The 18,154-nt window shown below is 45.5% G+C and overlaps 1 protein-coding gene across 4 annotated transcripts in view; it reads left to right on the top strand.

Moving 5' to 3' along the window:
* The window catches only part of Kcnj6 (potassium inwardly rectifying channel subfamily J member 6), a 250,871-nt gene extending 233,786 nt beyond the window's left edge, over positions 1-17,085 (top strand). For 2 of the 4 annotated variants that reach the window (XM_021185319.2, XM_021185323.3), the window contains one exon: positions 3,409-5,108. In XM_021185319.2, the coding sequence (XP_021040978.1) occupies positions 3,409-3,734 (326 nt within the window). In that variant the 3' untranslated portion in view covers positions 3,735-5,108. Of the gene's footprint in view, positions 1-3,408; positions 5,109-16,617 lie in introns of those variants that run through there. The other 2 variants (XM_029470725.2, XM_021185320.3) reach the window with 2 other exon arrangements.
* The last annotated feature ends 1,069 nt before the right edge of the window (positions 17,086-18,154 follow it).

Genomic DNA, 18,154 nt, shown 5'->3' with positions numbered 1-18,154 from the left:
TCCACCTGCCTCCAGCTCCCAATTGCTGGGATTAAAGCCACCACTGCCTGCTCCTTGGGTCATTCTTAAGACATACATTTCTATTTTTTCTATATAGTTGTAAGCCAGCCACAATGGACCCCCAAAGTAGTGTTGGGGAAAGCATGTTGGGCACACTGAAGGGACTGTGAGCCCGAGCATAAAGCAGGGGTTGTACATCCATGACCAGACTCAGCGACATTCACATCCTTGGATTATGTTAGACCACACTGCCCTGCTCCCATCCGACAATGGGCTCAGTAAGTCACCCACACCAATCTGCCGTGGTTGGCAGCCCAGTGCTGAGATTCCAGCACAGCCATGCATGCTGTTTGAGTGAAGTACTTCCCGGGGCGAGCAGGAGGCACGGGGGGGGGGGGGGGACCCTGTCACACAGTCTGATCTCTGAAGTGAAATGGCAAAACGTCTGTGAGAAGCCCCTCTTTGCTTTGGAATGCCAGCAGTGCAGATCTATTTTATATCATTCAGATATAAGTGAGGTGCTTGGTTTTATTGCAATCTTACTCTCTCGGCAGATCTGATCCCATTATTTCTCTGCTGCTTCGCCCTCTGGCTGTGCCCCAAGGGGCTTCTCGGGATGCCTTTCATCATTCTCTATTCTGCACACAGCCTCTCCCATTGTAACTTGTCACTGGATCTAAAAATAGGGCTTTGGCTGCTAAATTTAAACCATGCAGGGTCTGCCGGCGTTTTAGTACAGATTCCTTAGCTACCTGTGTGTGTGTCTCCTGGGTCCTAGATGGAGCAAGCCTTGCATGGCTCACCCCTCGTGGCTTTACCTAGGAATAACACGGGTAACAAAAGATGGGCCATTTCTATGTTCTTCTCCGAAACACCCAAGAACCCAGTAGAGACTCAGAAAAGTTCTCAGTAAAGAAATTGCAAGATTAAATGGTTTCTACAAAAATGAGACTGGGAAGATGGCTGTCAGTAAAGTGCTTCCCGCACAAGGCTGAGGACTGAATTTAGTCCCCAGAAGCCACAGCCAAAAATAATAATAATAATAAAATAATCCCAACTGGGGGAAGCAAAGACAAGAGGATCCCTGGGGATTTCTGGCCAGACAGTCTAGCCAAACTGGCGAGCTCCAGGTTCAGTGAGAGCTCCTGTCTCAGAAAATAAGGTGGAGAATAAATATGGTGCTTATATCATTTCAACCATCCCCTCTCCCCACCCTGCAACTCCTACCATGCCCCCACCCCTCTTAAATCCTTAATTATTAATACTTACATACTGCAGACATGCATGCCTATATATACATACACACATGGACTTCTTCCTTGGATGTGTGTCTGATGCGAGTCACCTTCCTTAGCTGAGTAGAAGTTTAGTTCTGTTTTTGTGGTTTTTCTGCCACTGTGAGGTATAAAGAGCTGGTAGGAGAATGCATCAATTTTTGATTGCAGGGATGGGAGTGATCCAAATTCAATGGTAACCAAGACTGGGTTTGACATGACTGGGTCTGCCTGTGCATGTGTGAAAGCCCCTGCAGACATGACTGGGTCTGCCTGTGCATGTGTGAAAGCCCCTGCAGACATGACTGGGTCTGCCTGTGCATGTGTGAAAGCCCCTGCAGACATGACTGGGTCTGCCTGTGCATGTGTGAAAGCCCCTGCAGACATGACTGCGTCTGCCTGTGCATGTGTGAAAGCCCCTGCAGACATGACTGCGTCTGCCTGTGCATGTGTGAAAGCTGCAGAACCAGAGAGAAAGAAGGCTTCCCAGGCCATGAGGGGGTGTGGACCACACACTCTTGAGTCACTTTGTCTTATTATATAAACTATAACGTACTATATTATAAAACAGAATTGTTATCTTAGAATGTAGTCAGCACAAAATTATCCTTTTTTTAGAAAATGTATTTCCCCTATAGTTCTTTACGCCATGCATCTATCTCTTCGGGTGGATTTAAGCTGCCACCCAGAGTCGTTTTGTTTCCCTGAAGGACTCCCTCATGATTCGGCATAGTGCAGAACTGATAACAACAAATCATTTCCAATTCTATTCGATGAATGTCTTCATTTCGCCTTCATTTTGTGAAGGGTAGTTTTGCTGGGTATACAATTCTTGGTTGACAATATTTTTTTTTCTTTCAATATTTTGAAAACTGTCTTCCCACTGCCTATTGTGGAATATCCACATACTCTACCAGTTTAGTCAGAAACAGAACTACAGAAGCCAAAATGCAAGGTTAGTACACTTAGAGACTTCCCCAGAATGGTGGACTTTGATGGATTAGGTCTTTGTTTTTATTTTGACTGGTGGTGCTATCTATGTGCTGTGCTGAGTTTTCCAGCCTGAATGGAATCAATTGTGCTAAGATCTAGGGGCCTGTTACATGTCTTTTAGCTTTCATAATTGTTTTGTTTGTGATTTGGCAGGAAGCATTTTTATTAATTCTTTAAGAATGCCATACAACGTATCTTGATCATATTCAGCACCGAATCCTCCCTTAATCCCTCCCAGATCCTCTCATCCTCCCTACCCACCACCAACTCATGTCTTCTTCTTCTTCTTCTTCTTCTTCTTCTTCTTCTTCTTCTTCTTCTTCTTCTTCTTCTTCTTCTTTCCTTAATAATCCATAAACTCAGTTTATGCTGCTCATTACTTCTGTTTGTGGAGCTATCCATTAGAATATGATCATCCCCCCACACACCCTAGGAGCCACCCTCTTGAAGAAAACTAACTCTCCCTCACCCCAAAGTTATCCACTATCCATAACCCCTCCTCAGTCAGGACTGGAAGCTCATGAGGCCCTCCCACTCCATGCTAGGATATCAACGGCCTTGATCGTGTGCAGGCAGTCATAGGTGCAGTGAGTTCATGGATGTAACAGTTATATCATGTCCAGGAGATTCTGTCCAAGGCATCCCTGAACCTCTAGATCTTACAGTCTTTCTGCCCTGTCTTCTGTGATGGTCTCTGAGTCTTGGAAGGAGAGAGTGTGATGTAGATGTTCCCTTTTGTGGCTGAACACTGATTGTCTGCACTTTAAGAAGTTATACCTTCCTTAACTTGTTTTATTTAATAATGTTTGTGTGAGGGAGAGGGGCGTGAATTGTGTGTGTGAAGGTCGCATTGCCACCATGTGTGTGAGACAGTCAAAATTTACCTTTATGGGGTCAGCAATCTCCCATCTTTATATGGGGTTTAGAGGATTGAACTTAGTTGGCCAGTTTCAGAAAGTCTTGGAACTTTGTGGTATACATCTGCAATGTGAAAGACGGCTCTATAGCTGTCACTCTCCAGTGCTGGTCACAGTACAACATAACTATCTGCCCATAACACAACCTCTTCTTGGATCCCCAGTCTCCTTGGCCTTGGGAAGCCCAAACATGCATTCTAAAGCCAGTTTTCTCCTCTCCACAGGAATGACGTGCCAAGCCCGAAGCTCCTACATCACCAGTGAGATCTTGTGGGGTTACCGGTTCACACCTGTCCTAACGCTGGAAGACGGGTTCTACGAAGTTGACTACAACAGCTTTCATGAGACCTATGAGACCAGCACCCCATCCCTTAGTGCCAAAGAGCTAGCGGAGCTGGCTAACCGGGCAGAGCTGCCCCTGAGTTGGTCTGTGTCCAGCAAACTGAACCAACATGCAGAATTGGAGACAGAAGAGGAAGAGAAGAACCCGGAAGAACTGACGGAGAGGAATGGTGACGTGGCAAACCTAGAGAATGAATCCAAAGTATAGGCCCAGCTGGGTCAGCCTCCCCCATCAGACATGACCCCTCCTTGTAGGCTCAGCTGGGTCAGCCTCTTCCCTCAGACATGACCCCTCCTTGTAGACCCAGCTGGGTCAGCCTCCCCTCTCAGACATGACTCCTCCTTGTCTCCCATTTCCTTCTTTTCTGTCTCTCTTACTTTGATCTTGATTCATTTGTATTTAATTTTGGCATTTCCAGAACACAAACCTTCAAGGTGTAAAATACCTACCTGCCCCTCTCAGATGTTCAGATGGGACAAGCAGACAGAGATGGTACAAGGTACCTTCATTGTGCCCAAGCCTAGTCTCCACTCACAGAAGAGACTTAGCTACTTAATCCTCTTTATTATCCAATACGAAACATTCAAAAGAGCTGTCAGAGTTTTACCCAGTGTCACAAAGAACATGACCTGTTTACCATGCCCTCGGGTCATGCAGAGAAGCCCCTCGGTTTTACAGAGCCCAGTCCATCTTACCTAGCACAGGGCAGGTACTTGACCACACAGACACTGACAGTACAGGACCCAGATGTGCCAAGGATAGACCACTGTACATAGATCTGCCCTATGGAATTATTTTCTCTCGGCAAGTAGAGACAAACCCAGCATGCACAAAATTACTATGGAGCAGAAATCCTAACAATTAATGTACATAGACATATCATTCATGTAGCTTTAGATTTATAACCTTAGAAATAAGAAGAAAAAAGACTCCCAATGTACAGTAGGCATTTCTGTTTTGATATCTGAGTCTTCTGATTACTTTGATCCCCCTTGACTGCTGGCCCTCTAAATGCATGGCCTTTGTTCCAGGTCCCCCAGACTGACCGTTTTTAGGGCACCTCTCTGTTCCCTTTGTCATCCTTAAGTTGAATCTAATAAGCCATAGGTCTGGGGACAGTCTGGAGGTGTAAAAAGATATCCACCATCCAAAATGCTGATAAACCATGACACATTTACGAAACGGGTGTCATTGTTTATAGATAATGTGGGACTCTCTGAGCACCCTTGAGAGGCTCCACCAGGAACAGGACTCTAGCACAGCCCCACATGACATTTCCGGTGAAATAGAGCAGTTTAAGAAACCTTTCTGTGAAAGCATTGATCGCTTTTTTATGTAGTCATGAGAGACTGCAGAATGTTCATGGAGCTGTCTAGTCGACAGAAGACTTGTGGGTAAGGCCATGGCATTCAGGAATTCCCTGTGGGTGAAATGACAGTACTGCATTGCCAGCTTCCTGCCCTCTCACTTCATCTAGCAAGCCTGCTCCTGGGCCCCGCCAGTCCCTGGGTCCCGCCCTGTGTCTCTTGGCTCCTCCTCTCTCTTGGCTCTGCCCTGCCCTTGAACCCCGCCCCATCCCTAAGCCCCGCCCCCAACTCTGGGCTCCGCCCTCTTCCTGGGCCCCACCCTATCTCTTAGCTCTGCCCTGCCCCTGGACCCCACCCCGTCCCTAGGCCACACACTATATCTGGGTTCCACCCTCTCCCTGGACCCCGCCCTGTCTCTGGGCCCCGCCCTTACCTTTTCTTACATTGGGATTTTTTTATCTTCTACCATCATTCTTGCTATCGTTATTGTGAAACGGCCAGAATTTGGTATACAAAGAGTAGAGAACAGTCTTTGTGGCAACAGAGAAATCTCTCCGGGGTGTGAGAGTAGGCCACTAATTGAAAATCTAACCCGTGTCTCTCAATCAAGAACACAAACATCAACAACAGTCAAACAGCTCTATCTCATTTTAATCCTCAAAGAAAGAAAGAAGGAAGGAACAAAGGAAGGCAGGCAACATGTGTAATAGTCTAAATTCAAAAAGACGTGAGAAAGAAGACTGGGAAGAGAGTCTTAAGTGAGACCTCAGGGGCAGGTGGAGATTTCTCACTGTAGCCCATCTTTCCTGTTGCTTTTGCATTCATAAACTGTTCTTAAACACCATTGCCCACCATAAATACGCATCGAGTAGATCTAAATTCATCTCAGCTCCTTCAGATGTGCTGTTTGAGACTCCGTGCTGTTGAGGTCAAAGGGATCAAACTAGCAGTTCCCCGTCCCCCTTGCCTCCCCTCACCAGGCAGCACAGGGCTTTGCTGTCGTCTCGGGACCTTGCTTATAAGAGAGGTGCCCTAGGAAGCTCCTCCATCCAACATCTGGGTTGTTCCTCTCCCTCTGCAGAAATCTTGCCACCCAAACAACCATTTCTTAGTGTTGACTCCAGAAAACAAAGCTACTGGCTGTGGCCCTCCCTTGCCTGCCAGCATTTCCTTTTGGCATTGGCTACTTATGGATGGAACCATGCATTCACCCTGCGCACTCTAAGCAGGAGGTGGTAGAGGCGGGATCCTGACACAGTTCCCCAGAGGCTGTGGGAGGTCCCATGACCTGACCTTGTTTTAGCCTTATGAAGAACGCCCTGCTTTGGGGCACCAATCTGCAGCAGCCCAAGGCAGGGCCTGTGCAGTACAAAGAAAGATGGAGAAAGCCTGCAAATGATCTGCTGACTTATCTCCTGAAGACTCATTGAGCCTTTTTTAAAAAATCTATTATTGAGGTCTGAAGGACAAAGGAGCCCCCATTGATGGGTTGAAAGAGCAGCTTTGAAGTCGGTGGCTTCTTGCACAACGGAACAATAGGCCTGGGCAACACCTGTGTCACTTGTGACCTCCCTCAGCAGGGCACTCTGATGGTCCCTCCCTGACTCTCTTCTTCTTGATGTCACTGTGGTGGGTGACACAAGTGGAACTCAATCCTGTTTGTAACATGAGCTCGGAATCTTTAAAGAAGGCCTTCCTAAGGGACCTTTTATTAGAATGTCCTTATCAAACGTGTCTATTTTTCTACAGTTACTGGGGAAAAGGTTTAACAGTGTATTTTGTGTCAACTGTAAAAATTTGAAAAGTCATTGTGACTGAATTTTCTAAGCAGCAAGTGGTCAATGGGTTTTTCATTAAGCTAATTCAACAAAAGGGACCCTAATGCCTCCCCTTTCCAGTCCACAATCCCTGTCACTATCCCCACAGTATCTGTACCAGTAGATTAAATCCTATAAAAATGTATAAGCCTATCAATGCACCAAGACCCATAACCATTGAAGAGTGAGCTCTCTCTCTCTCTCTCTCTCTCTCTCTCTCTCTCTCTCTCTCTCTAACACACACACACCCTTCCCCCTTCTCTTCCCCCTCCCCCTCCCCCTCAGTCTCCCTCTCCCTCTTTGATGTTTGGACTGCTGGGTTGTTATCTCTGAATCATCGCCCCCCCACCCCCATAAAGCACAGTGAAACTCACAGGCCAGATAAGTACCTTGAGCTCAAGGGTAACAGTCACTACCGCTGACCCCAGTCTACAGTCACACTAGCTCCTTGAAGAAAGAGGAGGTGTGTCTGGAAGGATAGGGAGGAAGAGATCCTTGCTCTGCTGACCTCACTTCCTCCATTAGCTCTCCTATAGGAGACCGTATGTTATCGATACAGCTGATTGTTTGCAGCAGTCCCCTGGGCACTCGGCATGCCTGTGTTGACACATTAGAAGTGCCAGGTTACATTGTTACTGGCTCATCCCTTTCAGGTCCTTCATGTTGGGTGTGGTTGTGACTTCATGAGGTAGAACCCTCTCTCCCTGCACTCCCACCCTGTCTGCCCCTCTCTTTGGTTCTCTCTTTCCTTCCACACCCACTGAGTTAATTTCGTACCTGAGTTCCCTAATAGAAACCCGGCTACTGTATCAAGATAGCAACCTATGTCTTAAGCACAGTCTTTCTCTTCCAGGTTTAACCAAAATAGGACTCTGACATGCCTGTTTTTTTTTTTTCTTTATACTCTAATTTATAATTTAATTATGACTACATTTTTAAAGCTCAGATGTTCACATTTCTAGCTTTCTTCCCCCACCTGTTGCTTTTCTGGTTGAATTTCTGGTGTCTTGGAGTGTCTGGAGACTGTTTGTCCAACTGTGCGAGAGGGAGTGCTCAGATGCCCTGGAAGATCTCGTGAGCAGGGTGCGAAGCACCAGATCTCTAGCTGAGAGAAACCCTGAAAGCCTAAACACTCGCTACCAATGCAACTGAGCAAGGGTCACCTTGTCGTTTCTTTCCCTGACTTTCAGACATGCTCTAAATGACAAAGCCGAGATGGCAGCTGCAGAAGAAATGACCTATACATGTGACCAGCGTCACTACAATGCACTCATTTCTACAGCTTCATTTCAGTGGCTAGTTGTAAAATTGAAAAAGATGAGCAAATTTTGCATAATTGATTGATATTACAACTCAGCTAAAGAGCTAACTATCTTGAGTTAGACTTTCTGTCCAAACTGTATTTAAGAAAACATTACCTTTCACTTTACTTCAGAATCGAGTAAAGCCTCCCTCTTCCCAGGCTGGATACCCTCTGCATCTCAGAGGGGACTTAGGATTCGAGATGTCATGTAGATGTGAAGACTGCCGGAAAGTTAATAAGGGATGCAGACAATATGTACAGTTTTGACTGTGAATACCCAGCAACAAAACAGTGTTTTACCTGACATTGTAAATGCTGATCACTCCCACAAATTATCCCTTGGAACTCTTACCCACCACAAGAGGTTAGGTACTGTCAGCATCTTTATAATTTGGGCAAACTAACTTTGGCAAAGGTCCAGGCCAGGAAATAACAGTCCCTGGTCTCAAACCCAGGTCACAAGGGTGTGCGCATGGGGTGGTTTTTAGTTTGAAAATGTTTAGCTCTCCGATCTGCTAAGGCAGCCTTCCTTACGCTCTTTCAAGCTGATGCTGATCTCTATGTTTACAAATGGTTGGGAGGAAAACAATCCAGGAATACTTGGGGGACATGAAGTCAGATCTCAGGGGACCAGGGATGGAACTTGGTTAGTTGAGGACTTGCCCTAGTTTACAGAAAGCCCTGGGTTTGGTCCCTATTGCTGCATAAACAAAACATGTTAGCCCATTATAGTAGTTTGGAAGTGGAGGCAGGAAGGTGAGTTCAAGGTCATTCTCAGCCATGTGGAGAGTTTGGGATTAGCCTGAGCTACATGAGACCCTCAAGAGAAAATGATAATTCAAACTTTGGCCCATAAATGGTTTCATTGGAACACAACACACCTAATCTGCATGCATTGCCTGCGGCTGCTCAGACTCTGTTCTGGGAGACCTGAGTGACTGCAAGAGAGGTTGTACGGCCGGCAATATCAATACTCTTACCAATGCTAACCATTGTGTGTGTGTCAACACTGTTAAGAATTAAACTCGTCTCACAGGCGTCTGGGAACGTCAGAGGATGGCCTCTCTCCCCACCCCAGATCTCCTGGAGTCACTAATAGTTCTGTTACAGCAGAGCACGTGACGGTTGTTGAGAGTAGGTCATACATTCAGGGCTCTCAGAAAAAAAAAAAAAAAAAAAAAAAAAAAAGGCTTTCCTTTCCTACAGCCTTCTGGGATTCAGTGTCCACCTAGAAAATCACTAGAATAAAACCACTCATTAATGAGCAATAAAGATGTGAAAGTTCCTGGCCCATCAACTGAATATGGCTTCTCTGTGCCCGTGGGCTTTCAGTTTCACAGACTGTTCATCCTGCTGGCATTTGCTCAAGTGAGGTTGGCAGTGTGGAGAAGAAACAGGCCGCTGAGGCGAATCACGTCCTCATGTTGCTTCCTGTAGTCTGGACCTCAGGGTTGGTCTGTGGTGCAAAGGATCTAGGAACCACAGCTGTTGTTTCTTTACGTTGGCCCTGGCTCTCTCTGGCCCCTCAGCATGCAGACGGTTGTCCTTCCCTGGGAACCTAAGAGGCCTTTGCAAGCCTGGGGAAAACAGAACAAGGTCCCTATATCATTGTTGACTGCAAAACAGATCGATCCCAATGATAGGAGTTTTAGATACGGCAATATTAAATGGCATTGTTTAGAGTCACAAACTTGATTTACTTTTGGTCTAAGGAAGCATTTCTCATCGCAGTCAGCTAAATTTGGCTCTTTATCTTATCAATTATATTTGAGAGAGAGAGAGAGAGCAAACATATCAAGTTCTCTTATGCATGTTTTCCAGGAAATTAGATGGAAATGAAAATATTTTGTGACAAATTATTGTACGTTGTGCTGTTGACAGAGAAGTGTCCCACATCTCTTAGTAAGCGATGCCATTCATCACAGAAAGCTTGCAGAACTCTTACAGCTCCTCAGCCACTTAGAAGAAAGGCCAGGTTACAGAGCCTCCAAGTCCAACACCATGAAACTTAAGTAAATGTAAAAGGAGCCAAACTTCTACTTGGCCTCATGCCTTAGCACAAGAAAGCTTCACACACCCAGCTATTCATGGGGGGCAGCCCAAGGGAAAGGGAGGTAATGTGTTAATGTACAAGATGGGGTCATGGGTGTGCTCCTGCTGATGGAGAGCAGAGGGTTGTGTCATTCTCAAAATTCCATAATGTTCATTTGGACACTCTGCCCCTAGGCTTGGATCCTGATGTGTGTGTGTGTGTGTGTGTGTGTGTGGTTGGCAGACAGCAATGACCACAGAGTCAAGAGGTCTCACTTCCAGAGATAGACAGGTTCCTTCATGTAACCGACCATCACAAGATCAGAACTCAGTGCCCACTGCACTAACACCCACCACTAAAACTGTGATACCAACATAGCCAATCTATACGAAGGGCTGTTTTTCTCAGGCAATGTAAATATCTGCTACCAACAAGCACTAGTGAACCTAACGTGACAGTCATCAGGGCTTCTAAATTTTAAACAACGCTCATAGTGTGTTCATCCAAAGGCGCAAGAGGCCCACAAGAAGTCCCAGGAGTCTAAGATGAGACCCAAGTTGAGGCCGGAGGCCCTTCAGAGCATTCCAGTGTTAGATTTACAGTCGTAAATACAAAAAGCAGGTCACCTGGAGCTAGAGCCTCAGATTCCAGCCAGCTGTGTTCCACGGGAACCTCTAGGTTCTTTAGTCAGCGTCTGCAGAGAAGGAAGAACACTGCCCTCAGATGCACCCTGGCATCCTCTCTCAGTCCCTCTGACTGTGAGAGTGACCTGAGCAACCCTCTCCCCTGCCCAGTTTGGCCAGTGCACAAGGCTCACCATGCCCACTTCTGAGGCCTCTCACAATTCCCACATGGGGTCTGCTTCTTGCACATCCAGACAATAACACCCACAGATGTGTCTTCTGAGGTCTGTGAACTTCTAAGAATACCTAGGAGGCATTTTTCTTTTGCTTATTTATTTATTTATTTATTTATTTATTTATTGTCCTAGAGATGTTCCCCACCCACCCCTGCTCTCCCAGCCCTCCCTCTCTCTCCCTGGCTCGCTCTACACCTGATCCCGTCCCACCCTCACCCTGGTTCCCCTCCCCACCCCCTCTGCCACCAGGTTCCCTCCCTCCACCCACCTCCCATGACTATTTTGTTTCCCCTTCTGAGAAAGATCCAAGCATCTTCCCTTGGGCCTTCCTTGCTATTTAGCATCTTTGGGCCTGTGGAGTGTATCATGGGTATCCTGTGCTTTGTGGCTAATATCCACTAAAATTATAAGTGAGTATGTACCATGCATGTCCTTTTGGGCCTGGGTTACGTCACTCAGGGTGATCTTTTCTAGTTCAATCCATTTGCCTGCAGATTTCATGATGCCCTTGTTTTTAATAGCTGAATCTGGGAGGCATTCTCACAGAGCATTCTGGGTCGGGAATGAATTTGGACTTTTAAAGTCGGTTAGGTATCAGCCATAGGTAAATGCAATAAAATCCTAAAGCTAGAATGACATAAGTGTAAGGCAGACGTTCTGGCTCACCATAAGGACTGTTTCAGTGGCTTTTGTGACTCTTTTCTCATTAGATATCAAACTCTTCCTGCCTGAGGAAGCATTACTTTGGGGTCTCACAATAGTGTGAGGTCAGGAAGCCATCATTTAGGATAACACAGTCAGCTTTCTGGGTGGTTGAACCTTCCCCCCTCTGTCTAAACAAGTCTCAGAGCTGGTCTGTTGGAACCCACCTTACAACCAATAAGATTCTCACCTAGATCAATACACTTTTCCCTACAAGAGCTGCCACAGGGGGACAGTTGTTAAGCCTCATCCTTGAGCAGTGGCCACACATGCAGCCTGTTACCTGAGAGCCTCATATCACTAACCCTGTGCTGCCTGCTTGACTGAGGTCTGACCCCTGAGATCAGACCCTTAGAATATCTGGCTCCTGCCATGAGACCCCTTAGCTTACTACTGAACCTCTCTGACCCCAACCTAGCACATGACCAGAGCAGGGTCAAGGGAGGTCTCCTGCTGAAGGGACAGGTGGACTTGCCTGTCTTCCCATCCTTTGCAACCTATGATTATCTACACAGCATTCCTAGGAAAGTCCTGCATATCTTTATTCAGCCCCAAACACCTCCTCTAAAATCAGAGGCAACAGTAAACTCGCATGCACAGGTTCTGAAATGACCCAAACACGTGCCTGTATTGTCAAAGTGGTCTTTCCTCTGCCCACAGTCTGTACAAACTGTGCTCTAGGGAAGCACTCAGCATTTTGAGATGCCTGCTACACAGGAGGTGTTGTCAGCTGTTACCATGGCAACCCTCCATCTGTGAGCATGGACCACACACACACACACACACACACACACACACGTATTTTTCAAACTGCAGAAACTATAGTCACAGTATCCAATATAACAGATGTTCAAAGAGTTTCCATTTCCATAATCAATAAGTAAACACTGCCAAATTAGGACTGGCCAAAACCAAATAATGGTTCAATTACAAGCAATAAAAAAACATTTTATTCATAATTGTTGGGTATAGTAGCACATGCCTGTGATCCCAGAACTTAGGAGGTAGGTGGAGGAAGGTTGGAGGAATTCAAGGTCATCTTTAACTCCATAGGGAGTTCAAGGCCAGCCTGAGCTACTTGAGTCCTCATCTAACACAAACAAACAAAACAAAACAAAACAGTTATTTGTTGAAAATCTTATTTTAAGTTAAAGACTCTCATTTTCATCCAGCATTCAGAGCTCTCAGAATTATATTTCTTCTTGAACTTGCCATTCCCATCTGGCTTCGAACCTGGGAATAGGCTCCGGCAGATTGACACAGCAAAGTTGACTTGAGCACTGAAGTGTTCAGCGTGCACGTCAGCCTGGCCCCGAGAGCAGGCAGAAAGAAAATCAGCTCCACAGCAATCTCAGGCCAAAGGCAGAAGGCCGGGAGCCAGCAGTGCTTAAGATGAAGGAGGTGTGGGGTGAGGATCTGCTTGCACAGAGAGACGTTTGTATTCAGATCTCAGACTTGTGCCCAGGCTGCCTGTCTCAGCCCCAGATCTCACCTCCTGTGCTTGCTGTATCTTCAGGGACATTGGAGGAGAAATTAGAATTTTCCACAACCCAAACATCACACTGTAGGACTTGCTCCCATCTGATTTCTAGCAGGCATCAAGACTTCTGGCTTTTTACCGCACACTCCCTCCGATTTACAACTCTCCCTCTACTCACCGCTGTTCTAAAGAGATGGAGAACCCCCTGAATGTTACACAGCGTGGTGGGGTGTTCCCAGACCTTCGTAACAAACACTGGAAAATATAAAATAGCCACTCATAAACGCAAGTGCATAAACACATAAACACAGACCGCATTCTTATACCTCCCAAATGGCTATGATCAAATCCACAAAGTTGGGGGCTGGAGAGAGAGCTCGGCAGCTAAGAGCACTTACCGCTCTTACTTGCAGACGTGCTAAGTTCAATTCCAGACACCCAAGTCAGGCATCTCACAAGCACCTGTAACTCCAGCTCCCAGGGAATGTGACAGTTCAGATCTCTGCAGGCAACTGTACTTATGTTCACACACACACACATACACACACACACACACACACACTTCAAATAATAGAAGTAAAGTCTAAGAAAAGGTTTCTGGAGGACTAAGCATGAGTGAGGAGCACTCTCCTCTATTATCACAGTGGCATCAATGACCACCCCCACCCCCATCCACCCCGTACACAATGTTTCCTATTGGAGATGGGAGCCTGGGTCTGCCCCCAGATGAACTATGTGGTCGTAGGTACATCACTGACTCTCTCTCAAAGCCGCTTCTTTCTGAAGTGATTAGAGACACTTTCAGTTCACAGAAAAGTTAAGCAGGAAGCACATGCCCCTTCCCCTGCCTGCCTCCCCCATGACGGACAAGACACACCACTGCATGTTTGTTGCTATTCATGACTTTACCCCAATACACCATCATCACCCACACTTGGTGACGTCAGGGCTCATCCTTCACCATGAACACTGAATGTGTCTGACCAGATGTGTAACCAACTTTCCCGTCCTACCAGCCATTGTTTTTTTTCTCAGTCTGTACACCTTTCCCTCTTACTGAATAGAATGTGGCCAGGCTCACCCAGGGAAAAGCCTTATGAATTTGTATTCTTTCCCTCGGTAGTCAGCATTTACAGTTCCTCCAGTGTCTCCCTGTGGCTTCCATAGCTCTTCATTCCCAGCACCAACCAATGTTCCACTTTCTGGACGTGCCAGAGCTTATTAACTGTTTACTTACTGAATGGCACCTGTGGGTGGTTCTTATATGGAAATAAGCTTTCGGCTCATTGGGCAAATACCAGGAATCATGATAGCTAAATTATCTGATGAGATATCTCCCTTGTAAACTGATTAACGATCTTCCAGGGTGGCTGTACTGTTTTGGTTTTCTCATTCTTCAGGAATGGGTGAGAGCTCCGTTTGCTCCCCCCTGGTGTCTGGTGGTGTCACTGTTTCAGATTTGTGCCCTTCTAAGAGGGGTGGCATGGTATGTTACAGCTATGTGCCGTGCGGTTCACTACGGGATTAAGCACCTTCTCTGATACTTCCTGTCTGTCCGTAGATTGTCATGTTGAAGCGTCTCTGCTCCGATCTTTCGTCCATTCTGCTGTAGGTGGGTTGTTCATCTTCTTGTTCTTGAACTGAAAAGGCTCTTTGTATATTTTGGATACCTGTTCTTCATTAGCGGCATCTTTTGCAAATGTTTCCTCTTTGCTGGCTGTTCCTCTTTGCTCTGAAGGAATTTCTTATTTCAATGAAATCCAGCCTGCCAATCATCCCTCACAGACCTTGCCTTTGGAGCTGTATCTAAGGGGCCATCATTATCCCCAGATTCACCCAGACTTTCTCCTGTGTCCTGGGAGCTTTGATATTCCACCTGTTCCACAGGTCTTTGGTGATGTTTTTGTGACTGGTGTAAAGCTTGTGTTTGGATTGTTTTTATCTCATTCTTACTGCATCTAAGAGTTCCAGTGCTGTTTGCTGAAACAGCAGCCTTCTATCCTTTGTCAGAGGCAGCCTCTGACCCGCGCAGGCCGATCACTCAGTTATGTGGCTTGTGTCTGCGCTCTCTAGTCAGACTCTGATTCTCCATCTGTCCGCCTACTCTGTAGCCGATACCACTCCTTCGTCGTGGATAGGACGAGTAGTGAGACTCAGCCAAGGCCATCAGTCAGTCCTCTGTTTTCTCACTATTTCTTCAGCAGTGAATGGTTGATTTCGCTTATTCTGGGTCTTTTGTTTCTCTTACAAACTAGTTAAAGAGCCCATATCCACAAAGCAATCTGCTGGACTTTGGATTGGCATCGTCTTGACTCCAAAGATGAAGTGGAGAAGAGACGACGCCTCCGCAACGTGCCACAAACCCTGGGTGTCGTTTCTTTATTCTTTGGATCTTTCGCCTTTTATAGTTTCCCTCACAGAGATCTTTCACATATTTTACAAGACTTATACCCAAGTATTTCATTTTAGGGGGTGTTAATTTAAATGTTCATTTTTTTTAATTTCAGATTCTAATTGCTCGTTGCTGATACATGAGGAAGCAATTGGCTTTTGCATATAATTTGTGTCTAAAATCTTTATGTAATTTTTTTAAATCTTGGTTTTGCCAAATGTGGTGGTGCAAGCCTTTAGTCCCAGCTCTCAGAAGGCAGAGGCAGGGGGATCTACATGAGTTCAAGGCCAGTCTGGTTTACAAAGCAAGTTCCAGGGCAGCCAGGGTTACACAGAGAAACTGTCCAAAAGGGGGGAAAAAAAGGGTTTTGTCAATTCTATTCTTAAAGATTTTCTAGCGGTGAGCATGTCATCTATAAGTGATAGCTTTTTCTTTCCTTCCAATGTGTATATTTTTAATTAACTTCTCTTATTGTATCAACTGAATTTTAAAATCATGTTTAAATAGCAGTAGTCCCTGTTCTAGGTAGGAACAGAAAACAAGTTTTTGACAGTTAAGAGAAATGAACCAAAAAGTTTGAGTACCGCTGCCCTAGTTCAGGAAGTGTCCCTCTACTCGTCCTTTGCGGATACCTTTTGTTGTCTACAAAAGTTTTATTAATAATTGCAAATGGCTCAGAGGCCAAGATGTGCTCTCCAGACAAAAGAATAAAAGGCGTAAATATAAACAATGAGGCATTTCACGATTGAAAATCAATCCATAAAATCACAGAACAGCACGGAATAGCCTTAAGTGCACGTCATTAAGGTTTTTTTTTTTTTAACTCTATAAAAATACCACAATACTGCCTGATTTCAGCTGTATGCTACCTACTGAAGACTTTTATACTGAATGGTGTTTGGTTTTTTTTTTGTTGTTGTTTTGTTTTGTTTTGTCAGTTCTCTTTCTTTATCTTTTGATATTATCACATATAATTTTCATTAGTCTGCCCACTAATCTGGATTATAGGAACTTATTTTTGGATGTTGGACTGCCGTTCTTATCTGGCATCCATCCCACTTGGTCATGGTATGTTTTTCCTTTTATGCATCATTAGATTCAGCTTGCAAGTAGCTTGTTGCTGAGGCTGTCTGGATCTGTGTTCATGGGCTTTTGTCGCTTCCATTTACTGAAGTACCTTCTCCTCGTTTGTTCTTAGGGTGATGCTGGGCTCCTAGTGTGGATCGAGAAGTATTCCTTCTAATTTCATCCTCTGAAAGACATTACAGAGAATTGATATATTTTTCCTCCTTAACTGCTTGAAGAATTCACCCAGAATGAACCCAACCCATCTGGACCTAGTACATTCTGTTTGGGAAGGTCATCAATGATTTACTTAAAGTCGGGGCTGGAGAGATGACGCCGCGGTTAAGATGGCTTATTGTTCTTGCAGACGGCCTGGGTTCAGTTCCCGGTGCACACATGGTGGCTCACAATCATCTAGAACTCCAGTTCCGAGGGACCTGGCACCTTCTTCTGGCTTCTATGGGCTACTGCATGTGTGAGATGCACAAAAGCTCACGCAGGCATCCAGACTCCTGCACAAAAATAAACGGAAACAAAACTTTGAAGTCTCTGATGTATAGACCTTTCAGGCTATCTATTTCTTCTAATGTGAGTTTTGAAAGACTGAATGTTTCTAGTCCTGATTATACTTCCCCCACACAGAGACGTGTGGACACGCCCTTTGGGGTCCTTTCTATGGCCACATGGTCTGATGTGTTCCCTGACAATTCTGCAGTTCTCTCTCTCTCTCTCTCTCTCTCTCTCTCTCTCTCCCTCTCCCTCTCCCTCTCCCTCTCCCTCTCTCTCCCTCCCTCCCTCCCTCTCTCCCTCCTTCCCTCTCTGCACAAATAGAAATGTAATTATTTTGTTTCAAAGAACTGGGTCTTGACTCCTCTGATCTTTTTTTTTTTTTTTTAGTTACCTTCCTGTTTTTAATTCTGTCAGTTTGCGTCCTCATCCTTATGTCCTTGCTTACTTGGGATTTAATTCACTCCTGCAGATTTATGTGACTGGTCTCAGGTTTCTTTCTGCTCGATGCATTTGATGCTATGGATTGTCACTCGGGCTGTTGCACTTACCCACTTCGTGTCTAACTGTGGTTTTATCTTCACTGAGTTCAATGCCTATTTTTAAAATTTCTCCTGAGATTTCTTCTACACATGTGTTGCTGAGAATTGCGTTGTTTAATCTAAAGTGTTTAGAGATGCCCCGGGTCTCTTTCTGTGGCTGATCTCTATCTTAAAGCCACTGTGTTCTACAAGAGAACACTGTAGAGTTTGTATAGTGTTAATGTGGCATGGTGTGTCTGATGGCCTGAAATGAAGTAGTGAATGCTCTCTGTGAATTTGAGAAGAATTGGTCCCTGATGTTCGGTTCCTCATTTTTTTCAGCAAGAGTTTGACCCCACCCCGCCTGTCTCTATGTTTGACCCCACCATCCCTGTCTCTGTGTTTGGCTCTACTGTCCCTGACTCTGTTTGACCCCACTGCGCATGTCTCTATGTTTGACCCTACTGTGCCTGACTCTGTGATTCTGACAAACACCCCTAGTTACACCTCATCAGTTCACGTCTGTGTCACTCTTAAACTTATAGTCCCTAACTGAGTCGGCTTTTTAACTTCCAACTTTTAAAATTCTTCTTTTGTTTGTAAAAGTGAAATTTAACTAACCCAAGCACCCCTGTCTCCAGC

This window comes from Mus caroli, unplaced genomic scaffold (genome assembly GCF_978045245.1).
Source record: "Mus caroli unplaced genomic scaffold, Mus_caroli_1 scaffold_17, whole genome shotgun sequence".
Lineage (NCBI taxonomy): Eukaryota > Metazoa > Chordata > Mammalia > Rodentia > Muridae > Mus > Mus caroli.
The sequence above is the reverse complement of the archived record's forward strand: the minus strand, read 5'-3'. Positions and strand labels throughout refer to the sequence as shown.